The sequence below is a fragment of the Bombus affinis genome, chromosome 3 (genome assembly GCF_024516045.1).
Source record: "Bombus affinis isolate iyBomAffi1 chromosome 3, iyBomAffi1.2, whole genome shotgun sequence".
Taxonomy (NCBI): domain Eukaryota; kingdom Metazoa; phylum Arthropoda; class Insecta; order Hymenoptera; family Apidae; genus Bombus; species Bombus affinis.
This window is the reverse complement of record NC_066346.1, coordinates 8,965,585-8,983,706: the sequence shown is the minus strand read 5'-3', so window position 1 is coordinate 8,983,706 and position 18,122 is coordinate 8,965,585. Positions and strand designations below refer to the sequence as shown.

Genomic DNA, 18,122 nt, shown 5'->3' with positions numbered 1-18,122 from the left:
ACCCTGTAGGCGTACGTGACTGTTGCTACGCTTCTAGAACATTCGGTGGAAGGACCGTTAGGACATAGATGAACCCTCAGGTACTCCGGCAATATACATTGTCGCCAAGGTCGCCATGTGTAATGTTCAAGTATCGGCTGTCTGGAGAATGTTTAGAAGTGGTCGCCTAAGGTGACGTCAGGGCAAAAGAGTTTGGGGTTACACGGGCCCTTTCCACGAAACTTAAAAAGGACCGACGACACCTTGATGTACCCGACGATGCCGCAGCTCTCGCGACATTGTCTACGATTCGGCAGATATCTTAGGCTTTTTGTCCACGATACTACATTTATTCCAAATATATTTGACGGGTTGCGACAGCAATTTCTCGCTCTCGTTATTTCACATTATCTATCCTCGACCAATCCTTCACAAGTTTATATGAGCAATATTGATGCGTTCAAGGGATACAAAGGTAATATATATGTATTCTCATGCAACAAAATACAAACAGATTTAATAGTATAAGGTTTTTTATTTGTCATAATAGTTTGGGAATTTATGTCCATAAGTATCCGTAATGTGTAAGTATTCCTTTGGCTGAATGGAAACTTCTCTTATATCTAGCTAAAATGCAGAAATAATGAATTTAATTGGGAAGTGATAAAAGAATAAGTAAAGTTCCGAGGATGCACGTGATTGCATGAATAGACAGGACGCTTTTAACGAATAAAACATAGTTTTAGGACACGCGAAACTGATTTTGTATTTCATGGACTTTCTGTGTCCGAACCTCTCGAAGCTCTCTATCTTATGCAATGTTTCAAAGCAGTACGAAATTTTGTATGTACATACAAGAAGTATACGTTCTAAGTGGAATATACAATCATAGTCTTGATACATCAGAAACAAAATTTATAGGAGCTTTCTGAAAGTTGATTTATTATTACCATCAAACAAAGAGAAGCGTGAAAAATTAATGTCATTTAAAAGTCATATTTTGCGCATTCTAACACTATAATTCGTGATATAAATGACAATGTAAATTTGAGCTACCTCTATAGCTATAGTAGTGTAGTCCAACTAGCTACAGTAGTATAGTCCAACTTTTTCTTTTTTGTACGCGGAAAATGATATAAACCTTAATAATTGTATTATTTCAACGCTGGGAGAATAAAGCTGTCGAGATAGGACGTGACCCTAGTGTAAACGCCAGGATATCCAGGTAAACCGCAGAAATAACCATAAGGCACGACACCTATTTCATAAAAGGTGAAGTTTTGTGGTATCATCAGTGGTTCTCCGCTGTCACCCTGGAACGATTGTTACATTTTTAATTTTAATGCTTAAAGCTTTTAATCAAAGTTGAAATATTTCACTCGAGTTATATTGAAATTATACTTTCATACAGTAATAATCTATCATTACTTTATGTATTGAAATATTTCAGTTTATGATGTACGCATTATATGTATTCTGAGTAAAACTAATACTGGAAGGAAATGAGATTAAATACCGTAATGTTGTGTGAGAAGTGGGCAAAAATATTAAATTGTGTTTATCTATTATTTTTAATGTTTAAGACGTCGATTTGATGTTGATTCGAATTGACGTGTCTTCAGATACCGTATAATTTATATTAAATCTGTAATTTAATTACCGTACAAGCATCCTTTCCACCCTCAGCGTATCCGGCGCATATTACTTTATCAGAAACGCCGGCATAAGCCTGTTGGCATTCGGCTGTGCTAAGTACTGGCACTTGTACTTCCATTAATACATCACTATATGGTCCGTCTACGAAGAAAATGAGAAAGACATTTAAGACTAGGACTGTTCAGTTTTATTATAAAATTAGTATCGCTTACCAAATTCTAATCTTCCCCATCCAACAACAAAGGCATTATAGCCCACGAAGTTGTTATTTCGAAGGGACTCCTCTATGGGAAGACAAATGGGACGTATGTAGTCTGAAAAATGAAGAAATAAATGATAACGAAGGAAACGGTTGACGAAAAGTATGAGAAAGAATTTTACGTGTTTTATGATAAAAAATTGAAAGAAATGATAGTTTAATAATACTCCATAGCATGAATATTGGAAACTCAGCAATATTTTACGACTTACCCGAAAATGGTACATCTCTCTCCAATTTAAGAATAGCGATATCGTGGGAGTGTTGTCCGGCAATATAATCAGGATGTATTAGTTTAGATACGAACCCCACTTGAATACGATGCGCTCCGTCGTCATCTCATTTTAGATTTAAGTCCGCGATACGAACCACGTAGAAATCACTGCGTATTGCACAATGTGCTGCGGTCAAAACATGCCTAGCTGATATCAGGGAAGCTCCGCACTTCCATTCTGGTTCAGTATCTGGGTTTTGGGGATTACGAAAACCTAATGCAACTATCCATGGCCAAGCACCTAAAACGCAATAGTTATAGTTGCGAACATACATCGTTTTCTATCGCGTAAGTAGCTTTAAAGTTCATTCTTCGCAGTAAATCGCTTATTATTAATCGGGAAGGAACAGATAAAACGTACCAAGCTTAGCTGGTTTATCATCAACCACCCTGGTATGCGCGGCGTTGCTAAAACCACAATATGGTGGACGCAAGGGCACATACTTATACACAGTTTCTATTAAAATCCCTCTCTTCTCTTTGTTTGGATCGTTTGGGCAGCAAGCTATCGGATCATGGCCCTCATATCTGCATAGTGATTGCCTCAAAAATTTGGTAGCTGTATGGTCCTGTGTCTGCGGTATTTCTTGCAGAGGCTTACATGATTTCATGTTGAGGCAGTTGTCTGTTTCATTGTTCGGTGTTGTATATTCTGGATCAAACAATTTTAAAATAAAACAATTATGCGGTTCTAAGATGCGTAAGAACGCAACACCGATTACTCAACATTCGAAATAAAAATCCGAACAAGTCCACCGGATTGCCCTACAGACACGTATTAATCCGTCAGAGTTAGTCATTATCTTGATAATAATTATCTGAAGAAACTTTTGACGTGAAAAGATAAAGTTTTAATTGATTATATATTGTGTTAGCCATACTTGAAAGAAAATACCTTCAACCTTATTTTTTAAATAAACACATTCTCTATTTTGCGGTAAATAATTTCTTAGGAGTTCAGGACAATTTTTAGTGAATCATTTTATGGAATTAGCAAAATTTTCTGCGAGAGTATGTAACACAGTTAGGTAAAAGTGATTCAAATGCAGTACTGACATTAAACTAGAAAGCTATAAAGTTGTCATTGGAAATTCTGAGAATATCTTTGCACCTTTATCTTAGGCATTACGCCAATAATTTTCATTGACGCGATGCAATGTTTATCACGTTTATTTTGCACGTAAAACTTGTCGTTGGAATATTCGCGAAGTTAACGAAGCTTTTTCTGGAAATTAAACCGCGGAAATAGACGTGAACAATCAAGTTCAGTTTTGTCACTAACTTTGTCGTCATCTCGAAAATAAAAAATCATAAAAATCGTTTTTATTTTACGTGATATTGCGTAGCTTCTTTCTTTTCATTGATAATTAACAAACACGTAAAATTTCGAAATAGCTCGAAGATTCCGTGACGAGGTCACATTAGAATTTGAAGTGCATGGAAAAAGACAACTTAAAGTGCAAACCTTCGGCAGACACCATGTGAACTAATGGATGCAGGAGAGTAATTAATACCAAACATGCAAACAGCATTTTCCAGTCCGTCATTGTCCTGAAATAAAAAAGTGACGAATTGAAAAGAAGCAGGATTGATAACGATGAATGAATGTAATAAAAGAAACTTGGTTCACACTATGATCCAATATTTTGAAACAAAGAGCCAAAACAAGAGCAAATTAGAAAGACACGGAACTGATGACAATAAAGGAAACTTAATTGGTATTATAAATTGAATTTGCATTAGAAAAGAGGCACGGTCACGCGAAATAGATCATAGGAATGACAAATATTATCGACATAAGTTTCTGTGTAATCTCACTTTTAAAAATTGTTTAGTTTAACACGAGAACGATCAAACTCGTCGCAATGACAAGCTTCAAAATTTTCATTTGCGCAATTCACTATAAAGCACCATAATACTTTTTGTAATATTAACGTTGAATTAGTGTGATATCTACAAGGAACTTAGAACAAAGGTACAAATCAGGAAAATCATTAATTTTAGATAGCTTTTAATAGAAAAATCTAGATTCTTGTGAATATTAGAACACGTTTCTATAGGTACATAGGAAGATTTATAAAAAAAATGCTCTTTGCTACATAACTTCAAATCTTATTGTTTCTATTTCTACTTACCTCACCATTCTTGGAAAGATATGATACAATTGTTCCAACTTTCCTCTAAGTACCTATTTATACCATCATTTTGTCGCTTCTCTTACAATTATGTACTATATAGTATATTCAGTCGTGCATTACAAGTTGATAGTTCTAGTACTAAAATCTGTAAAATATCAATGACATGGTAACAGAAATAAACACTTTTGCACGTAACACATCGCATAAAAGTTACTTCTACGATAAAAACTGTTTACTTGTGTGATAAGCGCTACTTTAATTGATCTTAAAAATGATTCATGTGTAGTCACAGAATTATTAAAAATCAAATACGATCGATCTTACGATCCTTTTACTTACACACTTGACGGCTAATTGAGAGATGCCTGTCACGATGAGAGATGTTTTTACCCTTTTTCTTATGCTCACTTTTACAAAAATCTTGTAATTCCTCAACTGTGGTGCTTATATTGAAGTATTTCTAATATCATTCAAAGGTACCAATTCTGCTCCTGTTTTTTAATCACAGAAGAATTTTCTCAGTTACATATGTTCAAAAATACGTTGAACCATGAAATGAATGAAGTATATATCACCTACAATGAAAAAGAGATTTCCTATACTGGTCCATTCTTTTCCTTATTCATTGAATACCAGCGTATTCTTCGAAATTACGAATAAATCCGGAAAATTGTTTAATCTGAAAAGAGACATAAATTATTAACATCATTCATCCATATGAGATTCAGAATTTTTGCTTTGTGTTGCAGGAAAAGAAGGCAGCAATTCAATGCTTGATAAATTATTTCTCGCTTGCCTAACACAATCACTTGTTTCTTTCCTTAATCCGTGACTAATGATTTAAATAGACTTAATGGTTGATACGATGAAGCAACATACCAGAATTGGAGAAAATGTGTAATCTTGGGGAGGTAGCCACATATATGTAATCAGAGCTGTTAATATAATTTGTAAAATCTGTTATCCTGTCTAACTGAACAGTTGCTATTCCATGATCACATTGAGGTCCTTTTATTCCAATCACATGACCATGATAATCTGACTCTTCAATGTATAATATTCCAAAATGTATTAGATGTGTAAGATGTACAAATCATGAGATCAAGGTATCAATTCTTTCTTCCCAAGGTACAGTCTCATTAAAAATTAATTGTTCATATTCAAATAATTACATATTTTCAATCGAGTATAGTCAAAGATATATATCGGAGCAAATGTAGGAATGATTTCTTCATAATCAAAATGTCACCTGGTTGTGACCTTGATGTGTCATTGCGCCACTTCTTCTTCGTGCATCAGCCTTTTGATTAACACTTTGAACAAACATACAAAGTAGTTTTATAAAATATGTATAAAATATAGTAAGTATGACCTATTTGAAGCCTTTAAGGCATACAAAGGTAATGTTCTTCACGTACATGTGTACTTACATGCAATAAAATATGAATAGATTTAACAGTATAAATTTTTGTATTCATCATAATAGACTGGGAATTTATATCTCGTAAGCATCTGTAATGTGTAAGTATACCTTTGACTGAATGGAAATTTTTCTTACATATAGCTAAACATGCAGAAATAATGAATTTAATTGGGAAGTGATAAAAGAATAAGTAAAGTTCCGAGGATGCATGTGATTGCATGAATTGACAGGATGTTTTTAACAAATAAAACATAGTTTTAGGACACGCGAAACTGATTTTGTATTTCATGGACTTTCTGTGTCCGAACCTCTCGAAGCTCTCTATCTTATGCAATGTTTCAAAGCAGTACGAAATTTTGTATGTACATACAAGAAGTATACGTTCTAAGTGGAATATACAATCATAGTCTTGATACATCAGAAACAAAATTTATAGGAGCTTTCTGAAAGTTGATTTATTATTACCATCAAACAAAGAGAAGCGTGAAAAATTAATGTCATTTCAAAGTTACATTTCATGCATTTTAAGACTATAATTCTTGACGTACAAAACAATATAAATTTGAGCTGCCTCTTTTCTCCACAATAATACATTCCAATTTTTTTTTCCTGCACGAAAAATGATATTTATGGAACACTAATAATTTTGCAACACTGGGATAATGAAGTCGTCGAGGTACGACGTGACTCTAGAGTAAATGCCCGGATAATCAGGTACGCCGCAGTTATGACCAGATGACACAACACCTATTTGATAGTAGGTGAATTGCTGTGGTATCATCAGTGGTCCTCCGCTGTCAGCCTGAAATGATCGTTAAATTTTTAATCATAGTTACTGAAATATTTCAATCGAATTGTATTGAAATTATACTTATATACAGTAATGATCCATTATTGATTTATGTATTGAAATATTCCAATTTATAATGTATATATTATATGTATTTCGAGTAAAACTAAGATTAGAAGGAAATCAGATTACATTCTATAATGATGTGTGAGAAATGGGTAGAAGCATTAAGTTGAGTTTATCTAGTATTTTTAATGTTTAAAAGCTCGATTTGACGTTGATTCGAATTGACGTGCCCTCAGATACCGTATAATTTATAGTAAATATCTAATTTAATTACTCCACAAGCATCCTTTCCACCCCGAGGGTCTCCGCCGGCGCATATTTCTTTATTGGTAATAGTTACGTCAAACTCCTCATAAGCTTTCTCGCATACGGCGTTGGTAACCACTGGCAGTTGTAGTTCCATTAATGCGTTAGTATATGGTTCATCTACAAAGAAAATGGAAGGATATTTAAGACTGAAACTATTAAATTTTATCATAGAATTGGTATCACTTACCAAATCTTAATGCTCCCCATCCAGCAATGAAGGGATTATAGCCCACGAAGTTTTTATTTCGAAGGGATTTCTCTATGGGGAGACAAATGGGATATATGTACTCTGAAAAATAAGAAAATAAATGAAAGTGAAGGAAACGAATGACGAAAAGTATGAGAAAGAATTGTACATGTTTTATGGTACAGTATACGTGTACAGTAAGAAATTTCAGCAATATCCAGTAGCATAAATATTAGAAATTCAACAATATTTGAAGACTTACCCGAAAATGGAACATCTTGCTTCAGTTTAAGAATAGCAATATCATTATTGTTCGACTCGGAAGAATAATCGGGATGTATTAGTTTAGAGTCGACTTCTATTTGAATAGGATGCGCTCCGTCGTCATCTCGTTTTAGATTTAAGTCCCCGATACGAACCACGTACAAATCATCGTCATCTGCACAATGTGCTGCGGTCAAAACATGCCTAGTCGATATTAGGGTACCTCCGCACAGCCATTGTGTTACCCAATGTGGGTTTGAGCAGTTACGGAAACCTACTGCAGCGATCCATGGCCAGGCACCTAAAATGCAATAGACATAGTTGTGGACATACATTATTTTTTCTCCCGTGATGAGTTTGAAACTATTGTTATCGATAACTACATACGTACAAATACTCTCAAAGAGAAATTTGATTAAGAGAGAAATTGAATTTTGACTTCAATGGAATGACACTTATTAGTTAATTCTATACAATTTCTACTTGAACTATACGGAACTCTAAAGTTCAAATATGTAATTTCTCTCCAACTTTTTGATAGCCATTCATATCATTACTCTTATGTCGATTTTTAATTTCAAGTAAAAACATACTCTTTCTAACATGAACTAAAAGGAAGAAATAATTCAAGTTAATAAGCAAAATTATTACGAATGAAATCGTAGTATTATTAATTAATTTAATTGAAACGTACTTTGATGTGCTGTTTAGTGCCTTTCCAGTTCGCCCTTCATAGTATATCGCTTATTATTAATTGGAAAGGAATAGATAAAACGTACCAAGCTTAGCTGGTCTACCACCAACCACCCTGGTATGCGTAACGTTGCTGAAACCACAGTGTGGTGGACGCAAGGGCACATTCGAGGTTGCTATAAAACATTTATAGAGGAAGAAGTTATTATATTTAGAGAATTGACAGTAGAGTGATGAATTAATTCCTCTTCGCTGGTTGATTCACGTTTATCCTGGTTATCACGTTTGCTTTGTACGTGAAGCGAGTACAAATATATACGTGGAATATTCGCGAAGTTAACAAAGCATTTTTCAGAAACAAAACCGAAGAAGAGGTGAATACTTAAGTGGAATTTTCACATTAACTTCGTGACCATTAACTTCGTGACCATTAGCTTCGTGACCATTTCGAATATAAAAAATCAAACGTGTACCTATCAATTTTACGTGATCACGCGTGACTTCGCTTTTTTCACTGATAATTACCAAACGCGTAAAATTTCGAAACTGCATGATGCAATTGAACCGCAATCTATAGTATGGAAAAAGACAACGTAAAGTGCAAACCTTTAGTGCGCCCCGCTTGAACCGATGCATGCAGGAGAACAATTAACGCCAAACATGCGAACAGTATCTTGAAGCCAGTCATTGACCTGAAATAAAAAAGTGACGAATTGAAAAGCCGCAAGACTGATAACGTTCAATGAATCTAATAACGGAAATTCGGATCACACTACGATATAATGTCCTGGAAGAAAGAGTAAAATACTGTGGCGAATGAGAAAGACACTGAAGTAATAAAAATAAAAGAGACTTAGTTCGTACGATAAATTGAATTTATATTAGAAAGGAAGCAGGATCCTGCGAAATAGCACACAGGAATAACAAATATTATCGACATAAGTTTCTGTGTAATCTCACTTTTGAGAATTATTTAGTTTAACACTAGAACAATCAAACTCGTCGCAATGACAAGCTTCAAAATTTTCATGTGTGCAAATCACAAAAGAGCACCATAGTACTTTTTGTAAAATTAACGTTGATTTTTGCGGTGTTAGTAAGATGTCTACAAGGAATTTAGAAAAAAGGTACAAATAGGAAAATGATCAACTTCAGATAACTTTTGATGGAAAAATATGGATTCTTGTAAATATTAAAACACATTTCTATACGTTCATAGGAAGATTTATAACAAAATTCTCTATATAAATTTGGATCTTATTATATATCAGTTCCACTTACCTCATCATTCCAGAGAAACGAAGATACACTTGTTCCAACTTTCGTCCAAGTACCTATTTATACCATCACTTTGTCATTTCACTTAGAATTATCTATTATATAGCGTATTTTATCGCACATTACCGATAGTGTTGCTACTAAAATTTACAAAACAGCAATAGCGTGGTAACAGAAATAAATACTTTTTGCGCGTACATTACATAAAGGTTACCTTTACGGTGAAAGCTGTTTGCTCGTGTTTGCATGTGCAACTTTAATTCATCCTAAAAGTCATTGATTTGTAGACACCGAATTATCAGAAATCAATCACGTAAATCTTCAGAACCTTCTACTTGTACGCTTGATGGCTAAATGAGAAATGCCACTCAACGATGCTCACTTTTACGAATATTCTGCAATGCTCCAACAGAGATACTTCACACTCGCGTTATCATACGTTCATAGTATGTGGTACCTCTCTGTATATAATATTTACGCACTCTAGAGAGAGATTGACACTTCGTTACTCTTTCTTCGGGAATCAACCTCATCTTTACCATATTCTTAGCACGGATTCTCCGTATTTTCCTACGAATGGAATTATTATTAAATAAATCTAATATATTTTCTGATATATTTCGTATTATTTTCTATTGTGTAATGGCACAGGGATCAAAGGACGTCGCTAGTCGAAAGCGACTCGTGTTGTTGTTTTGCCTCAAGACATTGACTTATCCTTGATGCATGAAACATAATGACAAATAAACTCTGGGCGAAACAATGTCGCCGCTACATGCAACCGTCGAATGAAGACGAATTTGAATTTTCCGACTCTCTCCCGACCAGCATAAGTAAACAGATGCGATCGCGAGCAACAGTATATAGCGAGTTCATATCGAGTATCTAACACCATCTAGAGTATCTTCGAGTATCTTACGAGCGTCTATCAAGTTACGCGACGAGCATTTACGAGTATTTATTCCGCGATTTTATTTTGCGATTTATACTTCGTACTAACGGCTAATGTCTACGTTTTTATATTATTTTATTGTCTTAATAACGAGTAATCTCGTCATTAATCCTCACGACCTACGTCCTCCTCACGCAAACATCTACAATTGCTTAGTCCGTGCCTTTCGGCTTTGTACAAGCTTTCGGTTTTACATCTCTTATGTCTATTTCTCTTCTTATATGTCTACTTCCCCTCTTTTCCACTCTATTCTATTGCACTGCCTTAATTATTCTATCTCTAAAAGCTGAAACTAGGAATTACAAATACACAACTAATGACGAAAAACTATTGCAACTTTGGGTTTTAGTCTCCTTACTGTGCATCCTTCCTGTAGTTTGTCCTTCTCTTCTCTATTATTGTTTTTAGTCCCGTTAAACCTACTCCAGTCTCATTTAGCGTTTTTCCTATGTCCTTTGGACCTCCCGTTATTTCATATTCTTCTATTACATGTCTTAGGTCTTCTTCTTTCCTTTTACATAGTTTGCATCTTTTTTCTCTCTCGTCTTTCCAGTAGTTCCTTTCTTTGATTTCGCTTCCACATCTGAATCTTGCCAGTATTCTTCTGTCTTTCCACTTCATCCTCCCACCAAGGTAACTTTTCTCTGGTTATATTTGTGTAGTGTATATTATATTTGGATTCCCTTAACCATTTCCCCCTCACCTCTGCTTCGCTCATTCTTCTATAGTTTGGTCTGCTGTCATCCTTTCTTGCTCCTGTCTTGCTTCTATCTGCGTCCCTCCCTTTCATACCTCTTCAAGTCCCTTCTTTCTCTTTCTTGCCATTTTCCCTTCATGGCCATTTCCCCAGCTTCTCCCTCTTGCCTTTATAAACTCCCTTACTAATTCCTTTTTTGATTCTAGGGCTTTCTCTTCATACCTTGCTGCTCTTTTTAATGCTTTTTCCTTTATTTTTATTATCTTGCATTCCTCTATCAATATGTAATTTGGTGTTGTCATATCTAAGCCTAATATCCATTTCGCATATCTTCGTTGTACGATATATATTCTATACATCTTCACTATAAATTTTACTCATGCTACATGAATTTAGGCTATTCATACTTTTCTATTCTCCTGCTTTCTGTATTTAATTTCTCCATCTTTGTGTCTTTTTGGAAAAACTACTTGAAAAAGTAAGAACGATTTCTTATCCTTTTCTAATGCAAATAACTAAGTCCTTTTCAGCATGATTTATTACATTAAGATTATTTGTTAGATTTTAAAAAGATTAAGAATATATGTTTATATATCTGAGCTAATGTAGAGGTGATTCTTAAATATTCGTAAATGTCATCAGGCCACATTATTGCGCCTCTTCTTCTTTGCGCACCAGCCTTTTGATTAACACTTTAAACAAACATACAAAGTAGTTTTATAAAATATGTATAAAATTAAGTAAGTTTAACCGATTTTAAAACGTTCGAGAGGATACAAAAGTAACGTACATTACGTACATGTGTACTTACATGCAACAAAATACGATCAGATTTAGCAGTATAAACAGTTTTATTCATCACAATAGACTGAGAATCAAAGCGTCTTGTAACTATCTGTAATGTATAAATATACCTTTGGCCGAATAGAAATTTCTTTTACATATAGCTAAACATGCAGCAAGAGTGTACTTAATCGGAAAGTGATAAAAGAATAAGTAAAATTTCGAGGATTCATGTGATTTCAAGAATAGATGGGACATTTTCCTGGAATAAAAAATAGTTTTGAAAGACGCGAGGTTTATCTTGTATTTTATGTACCCTCTGTGTCCAATCTACCGGAAGTTCTCTATCGTATGAAATGTCTCAGAGTAGTCGAAAACTTTGTATGTACATACAAGAAGTACACGTTCTAAGTATAATATTTAATTATTCCTTTAATCTATCAGAAACACAATTTATATGAGCTTTCCGAAAGTTGATTTATTATTACCATCAAAAAAAGACAAGCAGAGAAAGAAATTTAATTAATGTTCCTTTATTATCTCTATATATCTAAATCGTACAAGTGTAGGATGTGTAAAAAATTAGTGTCGCTTTAAAGTTACATTTCGTGCATTTTAAGGCAATCATTCCTGACGTACAAAACAATGTAAGTTTCAACTGCTTATTATCTCCACAACAGAAAGTTACAACTTCCTTTTTCGTACACGAAAAATGATACTTATGCAACACTAATAATCGTTTTATTCCAACGCTGGGAGAATAAAGCTGTCGAGGTAGGGCGTGACCCTAGTGTAAACGCCAGGGTACATAGGTAAAGCGCAGTTATAACCAAAGGACACAATACCTATCTGATAGTAGGTAAATCGCCGTGGTATTGTCAGTGGCCCGCCGCTGTCACCCTGGAACGGGCGTTACATTTTTAATTTTAATGTTTAAAGCTTTTAATCAAAGTTGAAATATTTCATTCGAGTTATATTGAAATTATACTTTCATACAGTAATAATCTATCATTACTTTATGTATTGAAATATTTCAGTTTATGATGTATGTATTATATGTATTTTGAGTAAAACTAATACTGGAGGGAAATGAGATTAAATACCATAATGTTGCGTGAGAAGTGGGCCAAAATATTAAATTGTGTTTATCTTTTATTTTTAATGTTTAAGACGTCGACTTGATGTTGATTCGAATCGACGTGTCTTCAAACATGGTATAATTTGTAGTAAATCTGTAATTTAATTACCGTACAAGCATCCTTTCCACCCTGAGCATATCCGGCGCATATCATGCCATCAGTGATAGGTGCATTACGAAATTTGGAATATGCTGTCTTGCATTCGGCATTCCTAACCACTGGTACTTGTACTTCCATTAATACATCACTATATGGTCCGTCTACGAAGAAAATGAGAAAGACATTTAAGACTGGAACTGTTTAATTTTATTATAAAATTAGTATCACTTACCAAATTCTAATCTTCCCCATCCGGCAACGAAAGGATGGTAACCCTCGAAGTTGTTATTTCGAAGGGACTCTTCTAGGGGGAGACAAATGGGACGTATGTACTCTGAAAAATAAGGGAATATATGATTGTAAAGGAAACGGAAAAAGTATGAGAAAGAATTTTACATGTTTTATGATAAAAAAATTGAAAGAAATGATAGTTTAGTAATACTCCACAGCATAAATATTGGAACCTTAACAATATTTGACCACTTACCCGAAAATGGTACATCTCTCTCCAATTTAAGAATAGCGATATCATGGGAGTGTTGTCCGTCAATATAATTAGGATGAATTAGTTTAGATTCGAATCCCATTTGAATAGGATGCGCTCCGTCGTCATCTCGTTTCAGATTTAAGTCCCCGATTCGAACCACGTACAAACTATTGAGTATTGCACAATGTGCTGCGGTCAAAACATGCCTAGCCGATATCAGGGAACCTCCGCAATACCATTCCGGATCCTCCCATGGGTGTGTGTAATTATGAAAGCCTAATGCAACGATCCATGGCCAAGCACCTAAAACGCAATACTTATAGTTGCGAACATACATAATTTCCTCCCGCGTAAAAACTATTATTATCTATTCGATATTCGATCATATAGAAGACCATAAGTACATACCTACAAATGCTCTCCAATAGAGATTTGATAAAGAGAGAAATTAAATTTTAACTTTACTGGAATAAAAATTATTAAACAATTCTACATAATTTCTACTTGAACTGTACTGAACTATAAAGTTCAAACATGTAATATCTCCCCAGCAGTTTTTGATCTCTATCCATATTATTACTCCTATATCGATTTTTAATTCCAAGTAAAAAGATGCTCTTCCTAACATGACGTGAAAGAAAGAAGTAATTCAAGTTAATAAGTAAAGTTACTACCGATGAAATCCTAGTATTATTATTTAATTTAATTGAAGCGTATTTTGATGTGCTATTCAGTGTCTTTAAAGTTCATACTTCGTAACAAATCGCGTATTATTAATCGGAAAGGAAGAGATAAAACGTACCAAGCTTCGCTGGTTTACCACCAACCACTCTGGTATGCGTAGCGTTACTAAAACCACAGTATGGTGGTCGCAATGCCCTATACTTATACTTAGTTTCAAAAGAAATCAAAAGTCCCCTCTTTTGTTTGTTTGGATTGTTCGGACAACAATAGATCTGATCATTGTCATCGGATGGGCACTGTGATTGTCTAAAAAAGTCGGTGGCTGCATGGTCCTGTGTCTGTTGTATTTCTTGCAGAGGCTGACATCTTCTGAAGTGGAGGCACGTGCCTTCCTGATTGTCCGGTGTGATACATTCTGGATCAAACAATTTTAAAATAAAACATTTGTAGAGAACTGAAATTATTACATCTAAGAAATTGGCAATAGAGTTACGAATTAATTCGTTTTCTCCGGTTAGCTCCTTAATTAAAATTTTTAATAATAATGTATATATATTTTTTTTCAAATATTAACCATTACTCCTGATACTTCGTTCGCACCGTATACCGTCCGATTACACGCTTCTTCCATCATTAACAACATAGTTACACTGCAGGTACGTTATTCATTTTCATAACGTAAATATTTATTGTTATACTATAACATATAGTTATTAGCACGACGACAGCACGAATTTGCTACAATCAAACGCTTAAGTTACTATACATCAAGGATTGTTATCATCGATTGATTCTTTAGCAAATACAGCGAAGGATACGTATAAACTTCGTTGCGTAGTTTCCTGCGCAAGATACAGGTTACTTTTTTGATTCTCTATCAACTCGAAATTAGGAGTATTGGAGCGTGGTGCCCGAAAATACGAATATAGATAATTGTATATATGTACAATTCGCACACTAATCAACAATACGGTGGTAGTTGTAACATTGATAGAAAAATATCATAGTAAATTCGACACAATTTCATGGAAACGCATGTTAGTGTACCTATTATGTCTTATAAAACGTAAATCAGCATGTAACAGAGCGATCTTTATGAATTCGATTCGACTCGAAATGCGCAAATAAGTAGTATACATAATAGTTCTGGTAGATTTGAAATCAATTACTTTCTCTCATTGATGAATCATAAACGCGTAAAATTTCGAAATTACACGAAGATTCCATGACAAGATCGAACTAGAATCAGAAATGCATGGAAAAAGACGACTTAAAGTGCAAACCTTGAGCAGACACAGTATGAACTAATGGATCCAGCAATCTAATTAACACGAAACATGCGAACAATATATCGAAGCCTGTCATTATCCTGAAATAAAAAAAATGTTGAATTGAAAAGACGCAGAACGAACGAACAGTGAATCTAATAAAAGAAACTTGGATCACACTATGATTCAATATTTTGAAACAAAGAGCGAAAAAATGTGGCGAATTAGAAATACGGCAAGCTGATAATAACAAAAGCAACTCAATTCGCGTGATAAGTAGAATTTACATGAGAAACGTGGCACAATTTCGCGACATAGATCATAGGAATGACAAACATCATTGACATACGTTTCTGTGAAATTTCATTTTTGAAAATCGTTTAGTTTAACACTAGAACGATCAAACTCGTCGCAATGAAACTTTCATTTGTGCAAATCACCAAAGAGCACCATAACAGTTTTAATAAAATTAGCGTTGATTTTTTTTAGGTTGATATGGTTACAAGGAACATAGAAGAAAGATACAAATAGGAAAGTCATCAATTTCAGATAACTTTTGATGGAAAAATATGGATTCTTGTAAATACTAAAACACATTTCTATACGTTCATAGGATGGTTTATAACAAAATGCTCTATATAAATTCAATTCTTATTGTGCATTTCGCTCCTACTTACCTCACCACTCCTGAGATACGTAGTTAAACTTGTACCAACTTTCGTCGAAGTACCTATTTATACCATCACCTTGTCGTTTCACTTACAATTATCTATTATATTGCATGTTTTATTGCACATAACCGATAGTTGTGCTACTAAAATTTACAAAACAGCAATAGCGTGGTAACAGAAATAAGTACTTTTTGCGCGTAAATTACATAAAAGTTACCTTTACGGTGAAAGCTGTTTGCTCGTGTTTGCATGTGCAACTTTAATTCATCCTAAAAGTCATTGATTTGTAGACACTGAATTATCAGAAATCAATCACGTAAATCTTTAGAACCTTCTACTTGTACGCTTGATGGCTAACTGAGAAATGCCACTCAACGATGCTCACTTTTACGAATAATTTGCAATGCTCCAACAGTGATACTTTACACGGCGTTATCATACGTTGATAGTATGTGGTACCTCTCTGTATATAATATTTACGCACTCGAGAGGGAGATTGACACATCGTTAATCTTTCTTCAGGAATCAACCTCTTCTTTACCATATCCTTGCCACGGATGCTCCGTATTTTCCTACGAATGGAATTCCCTTCGTTGCCACATTCCCAGAATCGAGCAAACATTTTACGATGTTACTAATGAAAATATTCTAAGTTATGATTTACGTTTATCAGATTTTTTACGTCAGAGAAAATGCCTGTGTCGTTGTATAACTTAACACTTACCATTCCATAATCAGTCAAACGATCAGTGTTAAGAACGTATAAACCATGGTATTCTATGTTACTGTGAAGATACTTAGTTATATTATCTAACTGGATAAGAATATCACGAAATTCAGGTCCTTTTATTCCAATCACATGACCATGATAATGTGACATCAATCGCATGTCAACCTACATCAGAGATAAGACATCGAACCCCGAGCTTCGGACTCCTTTGGACACATCACCACCTTATCATCACAGCCTACACAGAAGCTACGACACAACTTAGTTTACATCGTACATCGATCCCCCGACCCTCGGATACTTTTCCACGTCATAACATACACCGAGCTCCTCAACATCCTCGAACCAAAACGCATATAAGCCGAGACTTCGGCCAGCTCGGGCCGTTTTTTTTTCTAGTTCCTGTTCTTGTGCACCCCCTTTCTTCGGTTCAGTGTCATTCTATTTTTATAAGTGCTAAATTTATAATAAAGTTCAATAAAAGAAAATTAATAGTTGGGTTACGACTCAGCCTTCTTTTCTCTTACAATCCAAGTGTCAATTTTACGTAGCAATAATCTAGCTCTTCAATGTATAATATTCCAGAATTTAGATTCTCTAATTATGATTAGACCGTGGATGTTTATATAAATTCGCAGCTTTATTTAACGCTATTATATAAATACAATTATGGAAATTGAACTTAAATAGAAATTTCTTTCATTCAAGACAATTAAGTATCACAACTCATTTATTACGTTAATCCTTAAGAATATAACAAAAACTTTACTTTCAATATTTTCTATCGAAAATATCGAAAATAAATGTATTTACACATTACTATATGCAATCTGTGTATTTCTACACTTTTAAATTTACTATAAATGTACAGTCTATAACTCATCATAATGGGTTTTGTTTAAATTACGTTTGTAGCATACGTCACTTGTCAACAGAGGGCCTTCGATGTCAACATAGGGCTTCCGATGTTAATTGCTTTTCTCACTAGTGGTCACATTGACTGTTTGTTTCAATAAATATAACTTCTAACACAAGTGTTCCTATTCCAGTGTCTAAGGTATATAGGTCTGCTAGGTAAGCCTTACTGAAGAGTCCAACTAGCAGATCTCGGACGAAACACTGCTGCTCCTTTCTACTCCTTTCCCTTCATTTATCCATTGTAAATCAAGGCTGGAGTATGTCGCGATGGAGGATGAATTGAAGAATGAGTGCTGTAATGAACTGCTGTTGGAACTTGTAAATTTACTTGTTATGTTCTTGCAGCATCTCTTCTTCTCTTTACATTCTCAAGTCCCA

General features: G+C 34.5%; 2 protein-coding genes and 1 pseudogene across 6 annotated transcripts; all 3 read right to left on the bottom strand.

The window, feature by feature from the left end:
- Nucleotides 1–719: 719 nt before the first annotated feature.
- LOC126914593 (venom protease-like) lies at nt 720–4,994 on the bottom strand (annotated as a pseudogene).
- Nucleotides 4,995–6,142: 1,148 nt separating this feature from the next.
- LOC126914605 (venom protease-like) lies at nt 6,143–16,516 on the bottom strand. 5 transcript variants are annotated; one of them, XM_050718751.1, is made up of 9 exons: nt 16,428–16,516; nt 9,531–9,644; nt 9,320–9,372; nt 8,645–8,730; nt 8,125–8,214; nt 7,344–7,646; nt 7,082–7,183; nt 6,860–7,011; nt 6,143–6,531 (listed from the first exon to the last, which is right to left on the bottom strand). In XM_050718751.1, the coding sequence occupies exons 3-9, from the start codon at nt 9,325–9,327 to the stop codon at nt 6,367–6,369; spliced, it is 906 nt and encodes a 301-aa protein (XP_050574708.1). In that variant the 5' UTR covers nt 9,328–9,372; nt 9,531–9,644; nt 16,428–16,516; the 3' UTR covers nt 6,143–6,366. The 5 variants fall into 5 exon arrangements, with proteins under 5 accessions (XP_050574708.1, XP_050574711.1, XP_050574709.1 ...); XM_050718754.1 differs by lacking the exon at nt 9,531–9,644 and having other exon boundaries at nt 9,320–9,456; nt 16,314–16,484; XM_050718752.1 differs by lacking the exon at nt 9,531–9,644 and having other exon boundaries at nt 16,314–16,484.
- LOC126914588 (venom protease-like) lies at nt 12,266–16,118 on the bottom strand. Its single transcript, XM_050718716.1, has 7 exons — nt 16,103–16,118; nt 15,441–15,526; nt 14,276–14,572; nt 13,474–13,776; nt 13,219–13,320; nt 12,996–13,147; nt 12,266–12,648 (listed from the first exon to the last, which is right to left on the bottom strand). The coding sequence occupies exons 2-7, from the start codon at nt 15,520–15,522 to the stop codon at nt 12,490–12,492; spliced, it is 1,095 nt and encodes a 364-aa protein (XP_050574673.1). The 5' UTR covers nt 15,523–15,526; nt 16,103–16,118; the 3' UTR covers nt 12,266–12,489.
- Nucleotides 16,517–18,122: the final 1,606 nt, after the last annotated feature.